Source organism: Epinephelus moara, chromosome 10 (genome assembly GCF_006386435.1).
Source record: "Epinephelus moara isolate mb chromosome 10, YSFRI_EMoa_1.0, whole genome shotgun sequence".
Classification (NCBI taxonomy): domain Eukaryota; kingdom Metazoa; phylum Chordata; class Actinopteri; order Perciformes; family Serranidae; genus Epinephelus; species Epinephelus moara.
The window spans coordinates 16930950-16952585 of record NC_065515.1 but is presented as its reverse complement, the minus strand read 5'-3'; the positions used below and the strand labels follow the sequence as shown (position 1 = coordinate 16952585).

The 21636-nt window shown below is 41.4% G+C and overlaps 2 protein-coding genes across 2 annotated transcripts; both read left to right on the top strand.

Annotated features, from left to right (window-relative positions):
* The first annotated feature begins 1676 nt into the window (after positions 1-1676).
* On the top strand, positions 1677-9515 carry hnrnpm (heterogeneous nuclear ribonucleoprotein M). Its single transcript, XM_050054668.1, has 16 exons — positions 1677-1927; positions 2836-3017; positions 4666-4718; positions 5444-5451; positions 5653-5746; positions 5839-6075; positions 6385-6538; positions 6660-6709; positions 6793-6853; positions 7207-7332; positions 7415-7480; positions 7831-7899; positions 8001-8102; positions 8228-8811; positions 8907-8958; positions 9051-9515. The coding sequence occupies exons 1-16, from the start codon at positions 1845-1847 to the stop codon at positions 9212-9214; spliced, it is 2085 nt and encodes a 694-aa protein (XP_049910625.1). The 5' UTR covers positions 1677-1844; the 3' UTR covers positions 9215-9515.
* Positions 9516-9764: 249 nt separating this feature from the next.
* Positions 9765-20398, top strand: timm44 (translocase of inner mitochondrial membrane 44 homolog (yeast)). Its single transcript, XM_050055542.1, is given in 14 exon segments — positions 9765-9846; positions 9849-9889; positions 10431-10535; positions 11574-11777; positions 11873-11953; positions 12052-12201; positions 12338-12474; positions 13489-13574; positions 14929-15021; positions 15413-15537; positions 15993-16043; positions 16225-16314; positions 17785-17895; positions 18730-20398. Coding segments are annotated over 14 exon segments (1461 nt in total). The 5' UTR covers positions 9765-9779; the 3' UTR covers positions 18850-20398.
* The last annotated feature ends 1238 nt before the right edge of the window (positions 20399-21636 follow it).

Sequence of the window (21636 nt, the reverse complement as noted above, 5' to 3'; positions counted from 1 at the left end):
TAAATGATAAATCACGAGTCTTGTTTTACCTTCTTCATTATAAAACATAGAATAAGCATAGAAAATTAAATTGGTGCAAGTCCAGTTTGATATAAATCTTCAAATTATGTTTCAGTTACAGGAACCGAGTAACACATTTTGATATGTAGTACGGTGTAGTACAGTATCATGCTAGTCTATGAAGAGTAGTGCTATTCATATCAAGGAAGTTTATGGGAGACATATTTAGGTTAAAGCTAAAGGAACGTGACAAAGAGAGAAGAGACAAAGTGATTCATATAAGTTTGTCCATATGATATAAAACAGTCAAAAATGTTCTCTCTTTTAACATGTTTCTTTTTTTTTTTGTTAATTGTTAAGATTTTTTTTGGTTGTTTGTTTTAGAGAATTGAAGAAAAGCAAAATAACATCAAGGTGTATGTAAGACCTTTTTTAGCCAGTCAGCATCATCATTATAGGTAAATCATCCTACTTTTTCTCAATATCTAAACTGACAGGTGACAGAGAAAGATAAGTGACACCCCTGTTCAAGCAGTATGCATTATTTAGGTGCAGTACTGCACCTAAATAAGTACTGTTCTCCGGAGACTGCTATGTAAAAATCAAAATATGCACAAAATGGGTGCTAAAAGTTGAGAATCAAAAGTCACTGTGTGCTCTGATGTAAATCTTAGTATGTTGTGATTCCTCACCAGGCCATCATACAGCACCCCAAAAGGTAGCTTTTTGCCCTGATCTTTTGAGCTATTAAGTCTATATACAGTACACATAAACAGGCTATGGCTGAAGACCATCTCTCCAAGCCAATATTGAAAATCACTGGGTCAAAATTGATCTAAAATTGGGTTATTGTTTTCCATATTACACTGGGGTTATTTTCCCAACTTAAATATGACTATTTTGACCCAGTATTTCAAACAATAAGCCCAAGTTTTACCTTGAAAATGTCACATATATTCATCTAGTTCTACAAAACAATGTGCACGAGCTTCAAAACAGCAAAAAGGAGACACATGACAATGACTGTCAGTGAATTGTGACATTTACGCCATTTACAGCACTTAAAAAAAACAACCTCAAAACACAATGCATTTTTTATTTGATACAAATTTTAAAAGGAACCTACAGTCATTTTTAAAACCCATACACATTATTCCTATGATCTCAGACAGTTCATAAATATTAGGAAAAAAAACAACTCTTCCCCAAATCCAGGAACTAGAGTGCTAAAACTCAAATGTGTGATGTCGTAAGTCATAAAGTCTGGAGCTGCATCACAGATAATGAAGTGGGAAAGATGTTATATGACACTGGGAGCACCCAGGGGAATGTTTTGAGTATATGGGTATTTTCTGCTTGAGAACTGGAAACACCACAATAGAATAAAGCTCATTTTGAGATTTATATACTCCCATTCAGCTCCAGACTTTATGACATCACAAGCTGAAACTTACTTCTCTGTTTTCTAGCTTTGAGAGAGAGAGTAGCTCATGTTAGCTCATGAAATAACATATTGGAATTCTTAATATTGTTGGTATTCCCCTTTAATCTTCTAGCATTTATCTGTCTGCATTCCGAGCACTTTTAATTTGAAAATCCTCTTTGTGCCGTGACCACTTTTACTTTTAAAGGACACACCGGAAGTCATCCTTAGATTTAAAATTCCCAGCATTCGTTGCTCCAGGCAGCTCACACTGGTTCTCTCTCCGCCATTTTCGCTAGCTGGTGTCGCAGAGGTGGTCAGCGCTATCATTTTTTACCAAGAAGACGATTCGCTTGTTAATATCAACGAAGATAGTCTAATATAACAGTTTGATTAAGCAAGATAATAACTGCACAGCAAGATGTCTACCGAGCAGGCCGAAAATACGAACGTGACCGAGAAAGCAGGCCAGCAGGCGCCTCCGCCTCAGCAGCAGCAGACGGGGTAAGTCCATTCATCGAGGTTCCTTTGTTGGCGCTTGCTACATAGCTAATCACAGAGTTAGCCGCAATTATTTATATCCATGAATGTCGCGCTTCGACCAGTCTCTCGTGAAAATGTTATATTAGTTGTATTCTTATGAGGCAATCATAGATGAAGGCCCAATGTGCATTTAAAGTTTGTTATAAAGCTGTGCGGTTATCCTCTGTTGGAGGTGTGTGTTTGGGACCCGTCTATTTACCGGAAGAACCCACCCATTTTACCGAACATAGAGTATCTTAAGTTCAGAAAGCTACTTTTTAAATGTAAAATAAGTAAGTGTTTTATTTTCCATTTGAAGGCATATATATCTAAATATACAAAGTAATATAACGTTATTTCACTAACGTAACTGTAATTCAGGCCCACCACGTCCAAAGAGCGGCCTGGTCATGCGGCTTTAGTGCGAGTGTGTCGATGGCTAACAGTTGCAGACTTCCATTACAGCTTAGTGCATTGAAATTGTTTCTGCATAATACCTTTTTAACACGTTTTGGTAGGATCAGTAGGTGTAATACTGAGTTGTAACTCAAGTATTTATCACTTTTTTTCAAAAAAGATTTTTAAGTATTTCTTAACACTTAAAAATCTTTTTTGAAAAAATGTTAATGAAAAGCTTTGGCCCTTCTGAAGAACAGTGAATGAGCGGAAGTCCAAATGGTGCGGCCTGTGTTTTACCTTGTAACAAATAGCAGCCAGGTACCACTAAATGTGTCTGCAGTAAAATTACTTACAGTTAAATGTCCCCAGAAGCTGTTTTTCTAGCTTTTGATTTCATGCCTGGCAATCTAATCATGCTTAATTCTTTGCATATGTGGGCTCGATTATGAAAGCATGTGATTTAATCATTATTAACTTATCTCTTTATACAGAGAAGTGAATGGGAAAGCCAAGCATGAGCCCAGTTCCAGCAGGAAGGAGAGGCCCCAGAAGAGAGGTGGAGGCGGTCGCTATGAACCCTATGGAAACGTGAACAAACGATATCGCGTGTTTGTCAGCAACATACCATACGATGTCAAATGGCAAGCTCTCAAAGACCTGATGAAAGAAAAAGGTAAGGTTTATGGATAAGGGACAGACTCAGTCAACTTTGGACATGATTAAATAAAGATGCAGCATCCAGGGTCATTTTGTTGACCTCTGCTGCTCTGAAGGGCTTTTGGGAATTTGTGCAGACCCTTAAGTTGTACAATGTTGCTTGATCTCGTGGGAGATATCTGGAACAAAGGTTTTGGACGAGGTCCCTCATTTGTCTGTCAACAAAGGAGTTGCTGCAGACTTGCACAAGTGCTTTGAACCTGGATGTTATACTGAACATTTATTCTCCATCGAGATTACTAAAACCTATTGTGGTTTTGTGAAGTGCGGGTTGTACATGTTTATAAAGCCGTCCATTACTGTGAAAACCCAATGGCTTGGTATCATGAGTGGCATATTGAGATGCTTTTCCCTGAAAAATGATGAAAAAACGTACAGTACATCGCCGCAATGTAATGACTTTGCTCAGAAACAAGGGACGAGTTGCTCTCAGTTGTAACATCTAAGTAATGGTAAAAACCTGAGCTCTCATGATTTTATAAATAATTAAAAATTTTGGAGACCTGTCAAACGATATCATTTGTGATGCAGCAACTTTCAGCAGGGATTAGCCTTAAGTTATCTTAAATGTGCACTATGGGTTTACATGTGCTGTTACTCATGTGAAAGTACTTGTAGTTATGGGGTATTGGAAAGTGTTTGATGTATTAAGTAATGCATCTCATTGGCATTTTCTTGAAGTTAAAGCATGTGTTAAGAAAGGTACAATCCTTTTTCAGAAGGAGAGCCTGGTATTCGTTGTATTACAACTGACTGGAGTTAAATTGCATTTTCTCTTTTAGGTGTGACCTTGACAAGCAAATGTTTTCTCAGCAGATCTCCATGTTGTGCCAAACACGGCTATGCGTTGGGGATTTTTTTGGGGTACAGGTCTACAAAATGAAGCAACTTCTTATGCACTGTCCTTGTCTCTAGAGGTTTGGTCACTGATGTCCATTCGTTGAACAGACACGTGATCTGGAACGCAGGCGTGGCTGTGGTCGACGCTGAATCAAAATTCTGATTGTGCGCTTAAGGAACAGGTCCTCTTTAAGAACAGGTTTGCAGTTAGATAAGTTTCTTTCACCTAAGAGCTTGCATTCATTAGGATTATGGTTAGTTTTCAAGCTGTAGGTGTCCTCATAGGCTCAGTTGATGGGCGAGTGAATGGATGCATCGGCCTGATGTTTAAAATGGCGACATTTCACAAAGTATGCACAGGTTTGCAATGAAATGGACTGAGGTATTGAATGGGTTTTGCCTATTAGAAATTTTTGGGTTAATTTTTTCTTAAGGTAGAAGGTGGTGTTCACGGCATTATATCCAAATAGGCAGGCTGATGGCCATCTCAACAGTTGTTGTCCTCAGTCTATTGCTTCTGGTGCTTCGGGAATTCCAACAAGGACAGGCTAAGAAGTCTTACTTTTTTTTTTAAAAGACCCAAGCTTGCTTTTTGTAGACCTGTACCATATTGTGCTGCTGCTGAGGTGCTGGGGGAAGGCGCAGGACTGGCAGTCTGAGCTCACTGTCACCGGCCACCCTACTTTTGTGTCTGCTCTAAACCCCCATTGTTCTCTCGGCTTCTCTCCCCTTGGTGTGTGTCGTCTCTGGAATCTGATTTGTAGTGGGTGAGGTAACGTACGTGGAACACTTAATGGACGCAGAAGGCAAATCGAGGGTAAGTGCAAATACATACAAATAAAACATGAATAATCCTAGACAAACCTGTGTTTGTCAGCTTTGGTGTCTTTATTTTCATTGTTGGGAATTGTTAAGCTTCAGAAACCTGGTGGGGTGTGTGAGATGTTGACATGTCGGAGGTGTGTTTTATCTGGTGTCGTTTGTGGCACTGGCTTGAGGTCATCCCGAGGGTTGATGCCCTTTCAAAAGGACTTCAGCTTTGTAGCCAATCCTGTGGGATTGCAGTATCTGACAATGTCCCTTTGGTTGCTGGATTTGCTCCTCGTGAACTAAAGGGGTCTAGTCTGCAAGAGGTTGTTACAAGGCTGTTAGATGGTCGTAAAATATAACTCATTCCGTAGAACTGCTTCACTGGAAATGTTACCTCCAATATCTTAGTTGCGGGGAATCCTATCTCCCTGGATTTTCTGCCTTTTGGATGTTGGGGAAAAATACGCCGTAATATTCACCAGACTTGTCTGCATTGTGGTAATGACTGAGGAAAAAAAATGTGAGATGTCAAAATTGTAATTTTATTTGGAAGCACAGAGTTGTGGCCAAGGCTGTAGGCTTGTGTGATGAATTTTTGATTGTGCATGAAATTCTTTACTTTACTGCATTTTGTGTCAATTTCAGCTTCTATTATAACCATTGCTTTTACTAATTTGAATTATTGTTTACTCCTTTTGGTGCGGCCTGTTCTGATGTCTTCAATCAACAAAGGGTTGTGCGTAAGTAGTCTCTGTTTATCTATTATAATTTTCAATTGTTTGTGTCAGTGCTTCTCAGATTAACCAAATAGAAATGTTGCTATCCTGTTCATGTTAACCAAGCGAAAACGCATGCACCAGAGACAGTTTGGAGAGTAGTTGTTAAAAATCTGAGTTTGCTTATTTAGCTCTCTCACAGGATATACTGTATATCTCTGTCAGTGTTGTTGAGTTCAGGACCGAAGAGCTAATGAGGAAAGCAGTGGAGAAGGTCAACAAGCACAACCTCAATGGACGACCCCTAAAAGTGAAAGAGGTAGGCCACAGCAAAGATGAACAGAAAGACAAAGACCGTAAAATGTGAGTTGCTGGTTTTCCTGAGTCATGTGTTCATGCTTTTTTGCCCAGGACCCTGATGGTGTGATTGCTCAAAGAGAAATGAACAAGGGTCAAGGTGGAGGCCCTCCAGGAGGCCACGGCGGGATGGGAGGAATGGATCGCATGAACATGGATCGAATGGGCCCTGGACCAACTGGACCCATGGTCAATATTCCTCCTAGCCTGATGAACAACCCCAACATCCCCAATGAGATCATCCATGGTCTCCAGGCTGGCAGGATTGGCAGCACTGTCTTTGTGGCTAATGTGAGACTTCCAGAGTTTTCCCATTGATTGTTTAACTTTGCAAAAAAAAAAAGAAGTATGTTAAAAGTATAGAATTAAGTCATATGAAGAGAGGCAGAAAATAGATTTTAGAAATTGCAGTTACTAAAGAAGTGGTGGTTTATTTGATTAAAATAACATGCCTGAATAATGGTTTCAACATTGAGCTGTAAATTTAATCAGTATTATTGTTTGCAAGGAACCTTAGTTAAGTCTGACGTGTCTTTTTGCCTTAACCTGTAGATGGAACAAGTAACCAACCACCCCTAAAATTGTGTCTTGTGCCTACAGCTTGACTACAAGGTTGGCTGGAAGAAGCTGAAAGAGGTATTCAGCATGGCGGGCATGGTGGTGAGGGCCGACATTCTGGAGGACAAGGATGGGAAAAGCAGAGGCATGGGCACAGTGACATTTGATATGCCCATTGAAGCAGTCCAGGCTGTCTGTATCCTTTTCAAAGTGTTCAGTTGGGAATTCCTTTGTGTTGTGTATCCACCGAACGTTACTTAAGTCGAATCTCATTGATTCAAAATGTCTCTGGTACGTTTTCCTTAATGATTTCACAGCTATGTTCAATGGGCAGCTGCTGTTCAACAGAGTCATGCACGTCAAACTGGTAAGTTGCCTAAACCTCGCTGTACATTGGATCACACAGTGATTGCAGTGCATTGTCTAAATGTATTTTTGCCTTTTCTTCAGGATGAGAAATCCCTGCCCAAAGATTTTGGACCACCTGACAACAGATCTGCTGCTCTTCCCCGTAAGTATACATGTAGTTTTTTTTTCACTGGGGTAAAAACAATAAAAATAACAAATGTCCTATGAGTATAAAATCAATTGAATTACTTAAAGGAAAGGTCACTGTTATAATCTCAGTATCCTTGCAAGTAAATGTAGTTCCTTCAGTTTGGTGCAGAACTACATCAGTGATATTTGTTTTGGGTGGAGAGTAAAAACACCCAGGTAGCAACAGTGACACCATTTGCCACTCATAATAAAGTAAATACCTGCAGTATTGATACCGTAGATATGAGTTTTTTGTTTGTTTGTTTGTTTTTTTTAGACATTTCCTATGTAGACTGTTTTCATACCGTAACCATTTTCTTTGCTCAGGTGGCCTGAGTGGTATTGGTTTGGGACTTGGACCTGGTGGTCAGCCCATTGATGCTACCCAGCTCAACAGAGGAGGTGGTGGTGGTGGTGGTGGTGGTGGAGGAATGGGCAACATGGGCCCTGGAGGTAACCAGCTCAAATGTTGTTTTGTTTAATAAAAGACACCTGTAAAAAATCTGGGGCTTATCATTACTCTTCTTACTTGTAGGAATGGATGGCATGGGCTTTGGCAACATGGGAGGTCGTATGGGAGGCGGTGGCGGCAGCGGAGGAGGTATGTTCTGAAGGTCTTTAAGTAGTTTGGTTGGTTAAGTATTTACCCCAACTTCTGCATTTACTGTTAGAGCCAACAACACTTCCTGTAACTGAATCATTTGAGACACTTTCCACAGTTCATGGTATAATTCAAGTACCTGAAACTGTTACTGGGAAACATTTGCGACAAGTTTTTAACTTGGTTAGAAATGGCTTAACAGTCGGAGTGCAGCAAAAATTCTATTTGTATAAATAATAAATTATATTTTACAACCCAGATCCTGCATCATAAAGGCCTGAGATATCCATACCCAGCCTGTCCATCTAGTTCTGTTTGCGCCCTCATTAAGACTTTTCTTTTTGTTCCAGGAATGGACAACTTCGGAGGAATGAACAACATGGATCGTTTTGGCTCTTCAGGAATGGGCAGAATGAACGGTAAGGAGAGATTTTAAGATGTATTAAACACTCCAAAGCAAGCGTGGAACAATCTCACGTTTGCTGGCTATTTCTAATGGTTTCATCTCTTGCATTGTCAGAGATGGACCGTGGGATTGGTGGTGCTTTTGACAGGGAGTTTGGGCGAAATGAAATGGGAATGTCTCGCAATAGTTTTGGAGAGTCCTTTGAAAGAGGAATGGGTTAGTATTTTAAGGATTTTGTTGGAAATCCCTGTGATAGGCCTCATCTGTTGTAATGCTCACTTTTTCTAAGACAGTTGCTGCAACCTTTATTTATTGTTTCTTTTATTAATTTGCTTGTATAGGAAACTCCATGGGTATGGACCGCATGAGCTCCGGAATGGACCGCCTGGGAGCCAGCATTGACCGCATGGGTGGGATGGATCGGATGGGCATGGACAGGATGGACCGCGGGTCTGACCTGGACAGGCTGGGTTCTGGGTTCGACCGGATGGGCTCAGGGATGGACCGGCTGGGGCCCAGTATGGACAGGCTTGGACCTGGCCTGGACCGTATGAGCTCCAGCATGGACCGCCTTGGCCCAGCTGGGTTTGACCGCTTAGGCCCGTCTGGTTTGGATCGCATGGGTTCTGGCCTGGACTTTGGCTCCCCGATGGGTATGGATCGCATGGGCAACACCGGGCTTGACAGAATGGCCAGCAGCTTTGACCGCATGGGCTCTGCCGGAGGACTTGACCGCTTCTCCGCCGGTGGCCTTGACCGCATGAGCTCTGGCATGGATCGGATGGGATCTGGAGGTGTTGGTGGCCAGTTTGATCGCTCTGCTGACATGGATCGTGGATTTGGTGGTAATTCCTTTGGCGGAGCTGGAGGGGCTGGAACTGGAGGAGGCAATATCAGGAAGGGATGTCAGATCTTTGTCAGAAATGTAAGTATTTATCTGCAGCGTAGTTGGGCTTTAATTAATTTGAGTATCTTTTCTCTCATGATTCTAATTAATTTTGAATCATTTTTGTTTTTCAGCTGCCATTTGACTTCAACTGGAAGATGCTTAAGGACACCTTCAACACATGCGGTAAAAGCATCCATAGTTTGTTCATAAAAGATAAATTATTGTATGCATTTTTACATTTAAATGACTGAACATTGATACTCTTCCCTCTGCAGGCATGGTTCAGTATGCTGATATTAAGATGGAGAACGGCAAGTCCAAGGGCTGCGGCGTGGTTCGCTTCGACAGCCCTGAAACTGCTGAGCGCGTCTGCCGGACCATGAACGGCTACCGGCTGAACGGAAGAGAAATTGACGTTAGGATTGATAGGAATGCATAAATTATGAGTCTGGGGGCGCACATATCACGTTTCATTTAGTCCCCGATGTCCAAACGCTCTGTATCATCTGACTTGCTCTTCAGCATATTCATATTATATGAATAGGTTTGGTAGATATTTGTAACAGTGAAAATGTTATTTTAGTTAGTAATTTGTCCCAGTGAACGTGTTTTAGTTTTTGCTTTAAATTTTACTTTATTTTTTAGAGACCAAATTTTTAAATTTTTTTTCCTGTCATGCTTCACCTGTCATTGCCTTTATTCTATAAGGTGTTTTGATAAATAAACCTCAGTATTTGAAATGCTTTGTTGGGTTTTTTGTGTGTTACTGCATTGCCTCTCAAGTAGGCTTGTCAATGAACAGTTAAGGTCATCAACTAAAATCTTTCACGTGCTTAACACACCTACGCCAGAGTAGTCACGTGTTCTTAACATTTAATGACCCTGTAGTTTGTTAATGATCATGATGATGCTAGTGTAAAGGCACAGAGCACTGCACGTGATTGAATAATGCATTTTTTTAAACGAAATATGTAAAATACGCAGGGTAAAAACATGTAGCGGTAATGAATGAGCTCGCGAGCCCTCCTCCCCTCGTGGATATGGAAGGTCACCACCGGAAGAAGGTCATAGCAATACATTCAAGATGGCGACCCCCTTGTGTCAGTGTTACCAGGTGAGTGTTTGGGAGCTTTCGTGTTAAATAAAAGCATTTAAACACCACCAATCGACCAGGGGAGAACTTAAAATGTATTTTTGAACTACCAGTGTCATCAGTGATGGGTAGTGTTTGACTATTTCCGTGACGAGAATGCTAACAGCGTTAGCTAGCTAAGTTAGCTCTTTGAATGTGCAGCTGTAACGTTAGAGCCGGTGTTTGAACTCTGAAGCGCAGGTCGAAATCTTTTTCCAAGTAAAATATTATTTTGGGCATCTAGCTGCATGTTCACACTTCCTCCATGCCTTGTACTGAACAAAGCATATGTCTATAAATCATAAACGCGCTTACTTTATTGGCTTTTGTTACTAACTGCTTTTCTTTCAACACTAATGACATGCCAGTCTCATGTTACGCTGACATTTCAGTTAAATATTACAAGGTTTTGTACAGGAAGTGGTTTGTTAATGACATGACCAACTGTAAAGGGTTTGTCTTAAGCGTGGTTACAGAGCAGTCCATTGAAGTTTTGAGGGTGACTTCGTGTGTCTGTCTCCAGATGTGTGTAAGAAGAGGCTTGGTGAGATTCCCTTCCTCTTACCTGCTACTTCACAACAGACCCAATGTCTACAGGATACATGGGGTCCTATCCTGCTCTCCACAGGTACCAACACCTGACATATGCTGAGTTACTTCCTTATCTCCATCTGGATATTCTGTTCTTTGCAGGCCATGTGTCACTATCTGCCATTGTGGAGGAGTTTCCTGATGTGAGGTTGGGTTACACTCTCAGCCCCAAAAGTTTTTATGACTTTTGGTTTTGGATAGTGTTGTTGTAACCTAGCAGAATAATCAGAGTCAGTTGCCAGCATTGGGTTCACTTGGGTAGTACTAATGCAGTCTACTACAACTGTCATGTAATAAATCCTTCCTTCATGAAGTACAGTCTTTGTTAAAATTATTTTAAAGAGGTGTTGATTTGACTATGGAGAGGTTTTTCTATTATTTAGCCTACCCTTAAAGTTATTAAAGAAACAGAAACACCTGCCATTTAGTGTTGTCAAAAATATAGATTAATTGGTACATTGGTACACTTTCTGCAGCATCAGCACACCAGTACCTGCTGCACTTTCCTGCTTTCTCTTAAAGGAGATTGCCAACAAAATAAAGAATTCCAATATGTTATTTCCATCCTGCTGTTTTCTGCCACTAACCAACAAAATAAGTAATTGTTGTCATGTCTTTGAATTATTATAATTCTCTTTTGATAAATATTTTTAACTTGTATGCCCTCAATGCCAGTTTTTCCCTGTGGTATCGAAAATAGTGGAAAGCAGGATTTATTGCAGGATTCGTGTATTAGACTGCATTAATTTGTAAAAAAAAGAGCACTTTCAAATGACAGATGTAGACTTTATTCCATGAGCTGGCATCTGCATTGACATTTTTAGAGCTCTGAAGGAAGCACACATTAGCAGAAACATCAGCTTTTGGCATGAACCGTACTATAGTGCATATCTATCATGTGCTGCTGCTGGCTTTGCAAGCTATTATGCTTGTTTCATACTGTAATTTTATCAAAATATCTTGAGTAGTAGGGCACACCTCCCCTGCGAGTCATACATTTAGGTTTAATTGAACTGTTCCAGACACGCTTGGCGTAAATTAACAGCATGTTTTTTTTCTTATTCATACCAACAAGGTGCTTCAGTCACCCCTTCTGCAGGTACGGCACTTGTCAGGGGAGAGAGGCGGAGGCAGGAAAGGTTTCATGGGGGAGCTTTTGGACAACATCAAGCAGGAGCTGAACAAGAACAAGGAGATGAAAGAAAACATCAAGAAGTTCCGAGAAGAGGCCAAAAAACTGGAGGAGTCAGATGCATTAAAACAAGCTCGAAGGAAATATGTGAGTACTTGGCCACACGCACAAAAACACAGCTTCTATCCATTTTGTAATGAAAAACTAGCATTAGGTTTACCAATACGCTGTCTATTTCCCAGAAAACTATAGAGTCTGAAACAGTGAAGACCTCCGATGTTCTCAAGAAGAAGTTGGGACACCTCTCTGAGACAGTTAAAGAGGTAAATGTGCTCAGTATCTCAATCAGATGTCATATAATAGATATCCAATCTAATCTGATCCATCCACTATAACAACGGGTCACTCTGTGTGTGTACAGGGCCTAGAGGAGGTCAGTCGTTCAGAAATTGGGAAGAAAATCAAGGATGGAATGGAGGAAGCAGCCAAAACAGCAAAGACCTCAGCAGAGTCCGTCTCTAAAGGTGGAGAGATGCTGGGGAAGACGGGTGCGTTCAGAGCAATATCACAGGTATGAAGTCACTGTGGTTATGGTGCAGATATATTTCCTCGTTTACTGAAAGTCAACCTGCAGTTACTGGTTTATGTGTCTCTTGAATAATGAAAATGCATGATCATTGAAACGTAATCCTTTCTTCTGTTTTCAGGGCATGGAGAGTGTGAAGAAAGAGATCGGTGACCTGGGTCACACTGGCCCTTATCGGCCTCCTGCCACACTCAGGAAGAGGAGTGAGTTCTCCTCCAAGGGGGCAGGGGATGGCAGCAAGGTCTTCGAAGCCAACGAGTACGTGAGTGCCCTCTGCTTTGCCCCGATACTGAGATGGGGAAGCGTCTTGGCTTCAGAGAGACAGCTGATGACACTTATATGGCTCCATACATTATTATTAAAAATGCAGGAAGTGAAACCAACTTAAAGCTGAAAAGCTTAGAATCACATCTGGTCAGGTACCAAGACACTCTCTTTCTGAACTACTATTAGGGACACTATTGGGCCCTGACACACCGTCAGTCGAGGTCGAGCTGTCAGTGAGCATCTGTTTCCCTAGTTTTTGCTGTGTGTCCCACACCATTGGCACTAGTTTGCCTTGTCTGCTTTTTCCGGACGATTTAGCATGTTAAATGTGCCTTAGAGACGGTATCACTCTGACTGGCAGTTCAGCTCAGTTCAGAGAAGAGAAACAAAAGTGAGGAGAGCAAACAAACAACTAAAGTCAAGTGAGCATGAGATCGAAACAGTCTTTTTATATTATGTAAGATTATTCTTTTAGCCATTGAGCTCTAGCAGAAACGGCAGTAATTGTTCATGTCATTGGTTGCTGGCGTGCAGTAAATATCATTTGTTCTTTCAGCATCAGGTTGTGTTGTTGATTTGCCATCTAGCTAATAAGTGTCTACAATCATCCTGTTGGTCTTTCCTTTTTGAATGACAAATGCTGCAATGAAGAGTTATTTCCTCTCATGCAGGTGCAGGACATATGGGCTAGTTGGCCGTTGGCTGTAATCTTTGTGTTGTGTTCAAATGCAATTTTTTGGCTGAAACACAGGCGACATGAGGCGGCACAACAGTCAGCCTTTGTTGCCACTAGCTCTTTGATGCTGGTGTGTTGTGTCTGGGTCTTAGTTACAATTCTCAAGGCTGAATGTTGATAGTGTTCCTATACTGTTCTTGCTGTGAATACAGCAATGTCTTCCTCTCTTGGTCAATATGGTTAAATGTGATGGTCAGAATGAGTGCAGCAACACAGACACCTGTTTCCCTCGGCCCGCTGTTTGAAGCTTTATTGTGTGTGTTCTTCAGGGAAGCTATGGGTGTGGTGCTCCACAAAGACTCAAAATGGTACCAGCAGTGGAAGGACTTCAAAGACAACAATATGGTCTTCAACAGTAAGGACCTCTTTTTCTTTCTGTCTCTTTCTTCATCATTGTCTGTTTACTTATTCTCAGCATTTAATGAGTGTACCAGCAGTTTTGTGTTGCATGCACAGTCAGTGATATGATAAATATACAATTATGTGTGGGAAAAGAGTCATGAATGAAATGGGGAACCTCCACTCTACTTGATTTGCAGAGTAATGTTTAAGTTAAACAACAATGTGGGTAATCAGTTTGCAAGAATTTTTGGGTATGCTCATCATTCAGGTCGTCCTGCATGTGATGCTGCTATTGTTGTAAGTGTTACACAGCTCTGGTTAGATAAATTAATCTATAGCAAAGTTGTCCAAGTGCTAAAACCCATGTAAGATATATTTGTGCCTGAGCCTGGATGTCGTGGAACACTTTATTAACCTTTAAGCTCACGAGGCTCACTAATCAGCATGTGCTGAAAGTGCCTGTTTAAAGAAGGTGCTGCTATTGGATCTGGTGGAGAGTGTGTAACACAGGGGTGTTAAAAAATGAACATCACTGTGCTGATTTAATCAACATTATGCACATTAGTAGGGGAAACAGCACTGATGATTAATTATGTGTGGACAGGTGAAAAAAATTACCGGGGTTACAGTGAGGACATTGTGCAGAGTCAGCAGGTCTGCAGCTATGTGGATTTCCATAGATGCTGTTGCAGCGTCAACACTTTTTACTCTCCTAAATACTGTGAAGTACTGTGACCCAGAACATCAGGATTCAGTAACAGGATAAATCTACAGCAGATCTGCTTTTTGGGCTGATTTAAGCCTGCAAAATAATTGCCCCTCTGTATCTTCAGTGGAAGTGGTAATATGGGATTTCATATGACTGCACAATATCTTACACAGCATAAATAAACCCACCGCAGCACTCACATGGTATAAGTTCTGTTTAAAAGCTTTGGTGTCTAGTGGGAAAGTTTTGCACCATAGCCCAACCCTGCTAAATAGGCTACGTGTGTGTGTGTGTGTGTGTGTGTGTGTGTGTGTTTCTGTGTGAGTGGACTGAATCGATGTGAGTGTGTGTTTATGTTTATCTATCAGGATATGTATTGGAACCACACCATAATTCATCAATCACCCAGCAGCGATGCACAACAGCCTTTTGCTGAGCCTCAATTTTTCCGCCTTTTCATTCCTCACATTGTCTAACCAGCAGGCCCTGTGGGATTTCATATTTTTGACACCAAGAATTATGTCTATCTCTGTGTATGAACTTACTATGGATTTTGAAGGATATGCTGATCTAAGACTTGTGTGTGTATGTGTGTGTGTGAAGGAGATTGAAGCCTTTGTTTTCAACTTTAACCCTCTCCTTCTTGCGTTCACTGCAGGGTTCTTTGAGATGAAGATGAAGTATGATGAGAGTGACAACGTCCTCATTAGAGCATCTCGTGCTGTCACCGACAAGATGACTGACATCATAGGTGAGAGACCTCTGGTTGAATGTAGTCTGCATTAATCACACTGAGAGGTTGAATCATTGTCTAACAGAAAACATGCAAAGTTGTGTGTACTTGAGGGTATCTACAGGTACATATAAATTCTGAAAAGATAACGTTCTACCGCTCAAAGATATTTCTTTTCATTTTTACATAAAGGCAGATTTAAAGTGATTTAAACCTTAGTGATCAGCACAGAATGTATAGCCGTAGTAAGACATGTTACGAGTACAGCAGTAGATCATTGGACATCAGCAAATACACAATGCATTTGTTGTAAGTGAAACACAAAACTACTTAGCTGCAGTCTGCTCACCTGCTCATTATCTGATTGTTAAACGCCGTGTGTTTCCTGTCAATGTTCATGTGTGTCCAGGTGGGCTGTTTTCCAAGACGGAGATGTCTGAAGTACTAACAGAGATTTTGAAAGTGGACCCAACCTTTGACAAAGATTCTTTCCTTAAGCAGTGTGAACGAGATATCATCCCCAATATACTGGAGGTATGTTACAGTGCAAACGATGCTGGAACCAGTGACTGTGTAACTGAATTGTTTTATCCATTTGAGAAATGTTGTATATGAATCAAGTTGGGACAAACGGCAGACGATGTTTCTGACAAGAAATGTTTTATTTTTATGCAACATTGAATTACAGTCAATGAAATTATGATTTTTGGATCAAGATGTACAAATAAAAGTCAGTGTTGCAAGGAATAATTGTACCTTTAAGTCACTATTGCACAGCTGAAATATAATGGATAATTATGAATTATAAATGCTGATGAGTGAATTAAATCCCAGTGCACGTCTGTTGACTCAGTGTCTGACACTCAGTGGGAAGAGTTGTGCAGTTTGATGGCCATGGGCAGGAATGACTTCATGTGGCGCACTGTGGTGCATCTTGGGGGAATGAGTCTTGTTCTTTTTAAGCTGATGTTTGCTCTGTCTCCATGCAGGCGATGATCAGAGGGGAGCTGGAGGTACTGAAGGACTGGTGTTATGAAGCGGTACGACCTCTCTCGTACAGGAGCTGAAACACAGATACCATAGGCCTCTTTTTCTACTGATATGTAAAGACAGCAGTCAGACTGCCCACAGAGCACTGTGGTGAAACTGGTACACACATTGGGTGGGTAGCTGTTTATGAAATGTCTTATGTTATCTTTTTTCTCCACATGGCGTGTGCAGACATACAGCCAGCTGGCACACCCGATTCAGCAAGCCAAGGCCATGGGACTGCAGTTCCACTCTCAGATCCTGGACATCGACAATATTGATGTAAGTTTATCCAGAATACACTACACAAGATGAATAATGAAGCCTTGAGTATTGACACTGCACAACACTTCCAGGTTTTACTGAATCTCAGTTAACACAGTCTGCAATTAATACAGGTGTACTGGTAGGCACTGAAATGTCTAGAGTTTTGGCCTCCTGTCGGTAGCTGCTGGTCTAAATGACAGTTGCTGGTTGGAATATTTTTACAAACCAAATAAAGTAAAATACATTTTCATAAACAAATGAAACAGGTTGTGGTTATCAGTTTAAGGCCTCGATCACAGAAAGCATTTTAGCAGCTGGAGGCAGCTTTTTGGAATTGTTTTAATGAGAATTAAGCTTTTTGCTCGCAGTTTATTGCGTTATGACGCACCTCACATTTCCGCGTTCTGTGCACCTGGCATTTTTGCCAGAGCGCTCTGAACTCCTTGAGTTGAAAAAAAACCTCCAACTTAGAGTGGAAAAAGCCCGAAGTCATCTCCGTTTTTTTCGTCATCTTTTTTTTCCCATTGTCCAATCGGTTGATTTGAGAGGCGGGCCTTCTGTGGTAGTCACGACAACAAGTTTACAGTTGGTAAACAATGGAGAAGAAACTGGTGGCAGCAGTTGCTAGATACCCAGAGCTATACTGCCCGACGATAGACAGCAGGTTGTCAAACTGCCCCTGAGTCATCCTAAAATATGCCTGGAAACGGCCATCATGGAGGCAAAGCTCCTGGACTGAAACTGGTGGTACTGTCCGTGATCCACCCTCTTTTTTAGGGTCTCATGTACCCTCACAGATCTCTGTTTCCCTTTGCCCGACAAACTGTTTGCTGACAGCCTCTCACCCTCAACCAGAGCTACAGCAAGTACCCTCTGCCTGAACACTTTAGGAACTGGAGACTAATTACTGTGAATTAAAAATTTAATGAAAGGTAGATTGCTCAAACGGCAGGGTTAGTGTAAGAATGTGATGGGGTGGTCGCCTGGCAGCAATAAAATGGCGCAGCACGTGTTTTGTTTTGTTTTCCACTTGTGGCCTTCAGTGTTTAAAAAGAAATTGTCTTATCCGTCTCTTTTTTATTGGCTTTGCACCACTTTGTTTTCCTACATGAGAATAACAACCATTTTACAGCCATTTTAATGCACTATTGTGTCACTTTGACTTGAAGAGCTTGTGGTTACTATGTATATGGTGATCTGCATGGACAGACAAAAGTTTGCAAATATGCTAAATTAAAGCATGCAACCAAGTCAGGCAAATATCAGTGTTGTCAAATGTATGGAAAAGTTATGAGCAAGTGTCACTGGTCTTTAAAAATTTTCTGTATTTTGTGTTTGAGTGGAACCATTTTAGCCCTTGCAGAAACTCTATCAACCATAATTCCTGTATATTTAGGTCTATCTTGAGCCACATCAGCACTTCAGTGCTATCTAAAGATAATGCTTTTTGGTTCAGTGAAGTGAATATGTAATTCTCTTCTCCAGCTGGCCATGGGGAAGATGATGGATCAGGGTCCAGTGCTGATTATCACCTTCCAGGCTCAGTTGGTCATGGTGATCCGAAACACCAAAGGAGAGGTGGTGGAAGGAGACCCTGTGAGTCACACATACACAGATAGATACAGAACACAAACACATCAATCTGATTTTCAAGAGTCTGAGGTGTGATAAAGTTAAAGAGCATCTATAACACAACAAATGTAAATGTAATTGCATTTGTGGCATGTAATGTTGTAGAAATAACACAAAGCTTTAGCTGGCATTTTGTCATAATCACAAATGTGCACCAACAGAATGTTAGGAGACAATTAAGCCACTTTTTATTTGGGCATGGCTTTTATTTATTAAGACCCAGGACCCAGGACTATAGCTTTATTGGTTATAAATCAGCCGTGTGGTCCACTCAGGGCTCCTCGGGGACACCTGTGATTGGTAAAGAGGTCAAGGTATCCACTCAGTACCATTCAGCTGGCATCTGCCCAGTGCTTAGATTAAAAGACTATTGCAAGAGGATTAATGGTGGATGTTCTGTTTTATCAGCTGAATCCAGACTCTGTCCTTACGGACTACAGTATTAAGTGTCTCTTCCTCTCATCCTCTCACTGGTATTCCTCATCTGGTCGCAGACTTTTAAATCTTTTTCTGCTTTCAAACTTTTTTGGTTGTAGAGACAAATGGGGCAGCGAGGTATTGACTGGGCACAGCTAACTCAAAAATAGTCTGAGTCATCACTCTGGGTGGCTAAATCATTTTCACGAGTACATTGACTTGTATATATAACCCATACTGACATTACATTAGGCTAATCACAGAATAGCTTTGATTTGTCTAAAATCCCATTTAAAGTGTGTCTGTCTTTCCTCTCTTACAGTAATGACGCAGAGTTGAACAGTTAAGAATAAGTGCACCCATCTGTTTCTCTCCCTTCAGGAAAAAGTGATCAGGATGATGTACGTGTGGGCTCTGTGTCGAGACCAGGAGGAGCTCAACCCTTATGCTGCCTGGAGACTACTTGACATCTCTGCCTCTAGCACTGAACAGATCCTCTAAGACTCTTTGATACGCCCAAGACACTCAGAGAGAGAGAACATACTGTACCCGAGCGGGCCCTGGAGCTGGCTGGGAAGAAGGGGAGGGGGACATGGACAGACACGTGGGACATGGGCTCATTTCACAATGGAAATATTGTGGAGTAGTGCTGCTAAACGCTAGGTGCTTCACTGCTCCTTTTTTAAGTATGCTGGCTTTGGGTTCAAGTCACTGCAATCCCTGGGATCTCTGAATGCCTCTAACTATTCCTGTGGCTCACACTAGGGGGCAGTAGACTACCAACAACACTCATTACTTTCTGCAATGCCTTTCAGTGTATTGAAGCTGCATGGTGCAGGGCAACTGTTGTTAGCATTAAGGAGTACATGAATTCTTCTAACCTGGGTTCTTTTATTATGAATAGGAGAAAAATGTGGGAATCAAGGGAGCTCCTTGATGTCAGTATGTCAAAAATGATTTTCCTCTGTCCACCAGTCCCTCACACTCTCTCTCTCTTCCTCTCCAAGGCGTCGTCATCATGGTGGTGGGTGGTGGTGTTGTGGCCAATCAGTGCTCTCCTTGACCCTTGTTTGTATGATAATCGTCCACTGTAATTATTCAGATGTGAGAAAGTCTATATTTATTATGAAAAATAAAGAATGACCCCTGTTTTTCACACTAACAGACATTTTTGAAAATAAATTTCTATCAAGTATTTTGTACCCTCTGTACCCTGCACATGGTTAAGCTTCTCTTCTGATCCACAGGATGTCATGTGATTGCTTCTGGGGCAGTTGCTAATTATTTTTTGTAAAATTAATTCCTCAAGTGGGATTTCAGTGTTCGCTATATTTCCTTTGGGAAAAATGCTGTTTCGGAGTGAGTTTTTACAGTTGTATTTCCAGAGCACGGCTAGAGCACTCATTTGCTTTGAGTGGAATTTAGCTTCCTTTGTAAAGCGGATCGTAGTGAATGACTCACGAAAATCTGACAGCCTCAGTCCTGACTTTAACACTAGTGCCATCATACAGTTGTGTTCAAATTCACGCTCTGACCTTCAGTGTTGTGTAGAGTTATAAGTCACTGCTACATGTGTTCAATGTGCCATGTCGTTGCTCTGCACACCAGAGCCACATGGCCTCCAATCATCAACCCAACCTCTCTTAGATGAATGAAATGATGGAGGCTGCGAAGGCTAGATGGCACCCATTTCACCAAATCTCACCAACAGTCTCTCAGCCTTGTCAGACGTACTGTCACATGACCTTGACGTGGTTAGAGGTCACTTTTCTGTGCTGCCTGCTCTGTTGACGAACCATCAGGATTCATGACAAGGACATTTTCACCTCATTTTATATACAGAAATAAAGGTGTTAATTTTGTGTTGGTATCACGTCGTCCCCTGATTTGTTGCAGATAACAGTTCATATAAGGTCAGAGAATGTAGACTGCAAACAAAGCTGCATCACATTAAGCCTTTTCCTCTTGGAAATCCTGTAGCTGCAATTGTCTTTACATTTTGCCCCATTCTGTAAGAAGTCAATTAAAATGTCTGAATTTTTTTTCCCAATTGTTTTGGTCTGTTTTATAATGTGTTCTTAAAAGATCTCCCTTGAGGGTCTCTACAATGTGTCTGCGATGCATTAGTGTGCAGATAAAAGGGTGCGATCACACTACAGTAGCTGTTCATCGTCTGTGGCAGCAGTCAGACAGCTCCGTACAGATGGTGGGATGCAGCGCAGCATGCAGTGTTGTCTGCTCTCACGCAGCAGGATTGATTACAGCAGCCTTGGTTGAGACAGTAGGGGGGGTTGCTTATAAACTTGCATGTTGTGTACACCTGCACTGTACTATATGTCTGTCTGTACATGTAGACCAGCAGCTCCACTGTTCCAAGGCTGTCCTGGATGATGGATCCTCTCTGTTGCTGGGTTGTGCTGAGATTGCAGCTCCCCAATGTAGCGCTCATCGCTCAGGGTGCACCCCCACAACTCCCTCACACACACAGCTGTCAACACAGGTATCCAGAGGAGCCACCCTGGAGAGTTTACTGCTGGGGACACATGGTCAGCTGGATCCTCTCAGACCACCTACTGACCAGGAGATCTGACTCATGTTTGTGAGTTTGCACCACAGCGTTTTACACTGAGCTGACCTTAGAGTGATTTACATAGCTCCCCAGCAGTGTGATAATCAGCTCGCAGTGTTGTTAAGTTTGCTCACTGATGATGATCCATCACACTAAATATTTAGTCACCTTTAGTTTTTGTGAAACTACTGTTTATTATTCCAGCGGGAGCTCTTTTGAAAAGTGTTTGTTGTTGGTGCATTCAAACATTTACCACCTGAGGCAGAAGGAGCTGGGTAACGCTGGGTGTTGCACATGGATATGTTATCAGAAAATTAAACCCTGAAGACACATGTAACTAAACCTGTGTATTGTGAAAAAGAATAATCTATTTGGTATTAGCTTGCCTTTAAAAAGTTGCTGCTTTAATGCTCAAGAAAAATAATCGAGCTTGCAACAGTGTTATGACTTAATGAAAATGTCATTTGGCAAAAATGTATGGATGCCTCGATCTGGGAAATGGTTTGCAGTATGTAAAGTATATCAGAATTAGATAAAATATGTACACAAACAAAGCTTGTATTCACTAGGGTTGTACAGTTAATAAAAATACATCAAAATACGTCAGAATGCATCAAGTAAGATGTGCCACAACAGTCCATTATGAAAAAAACATTGCGGTGCAACAGAGATGCTCCAGCCTAAAAATCATATACCAGACGTAATGTAACATGCTTGTT

Bases quoted from the DNA above. Each gene is read 5' to 3' on its own strand.
- hnrnpm (XM_050054668.1), top strand. From the start codon at position 1,845: ATGTCTACCGAGCAGGCCGAAAATACGAACGTGACCGAGAAAGCAGGC. The intron at 6,076-6,384 runs GTGAGACTTCCA...TTGTGCCTACAG, and splicing joins GCACTGTCTTTGTGGCTAAT to CTTGACTACAAGGTTGGCTG. The intron at 7,900-8,000 runs GTAAGGAGAGAT...TTGCATTGTCAG, and splicing joins AGGAATGGGCAGAATGAACG to AGATGGACCGTGGGATTGGT.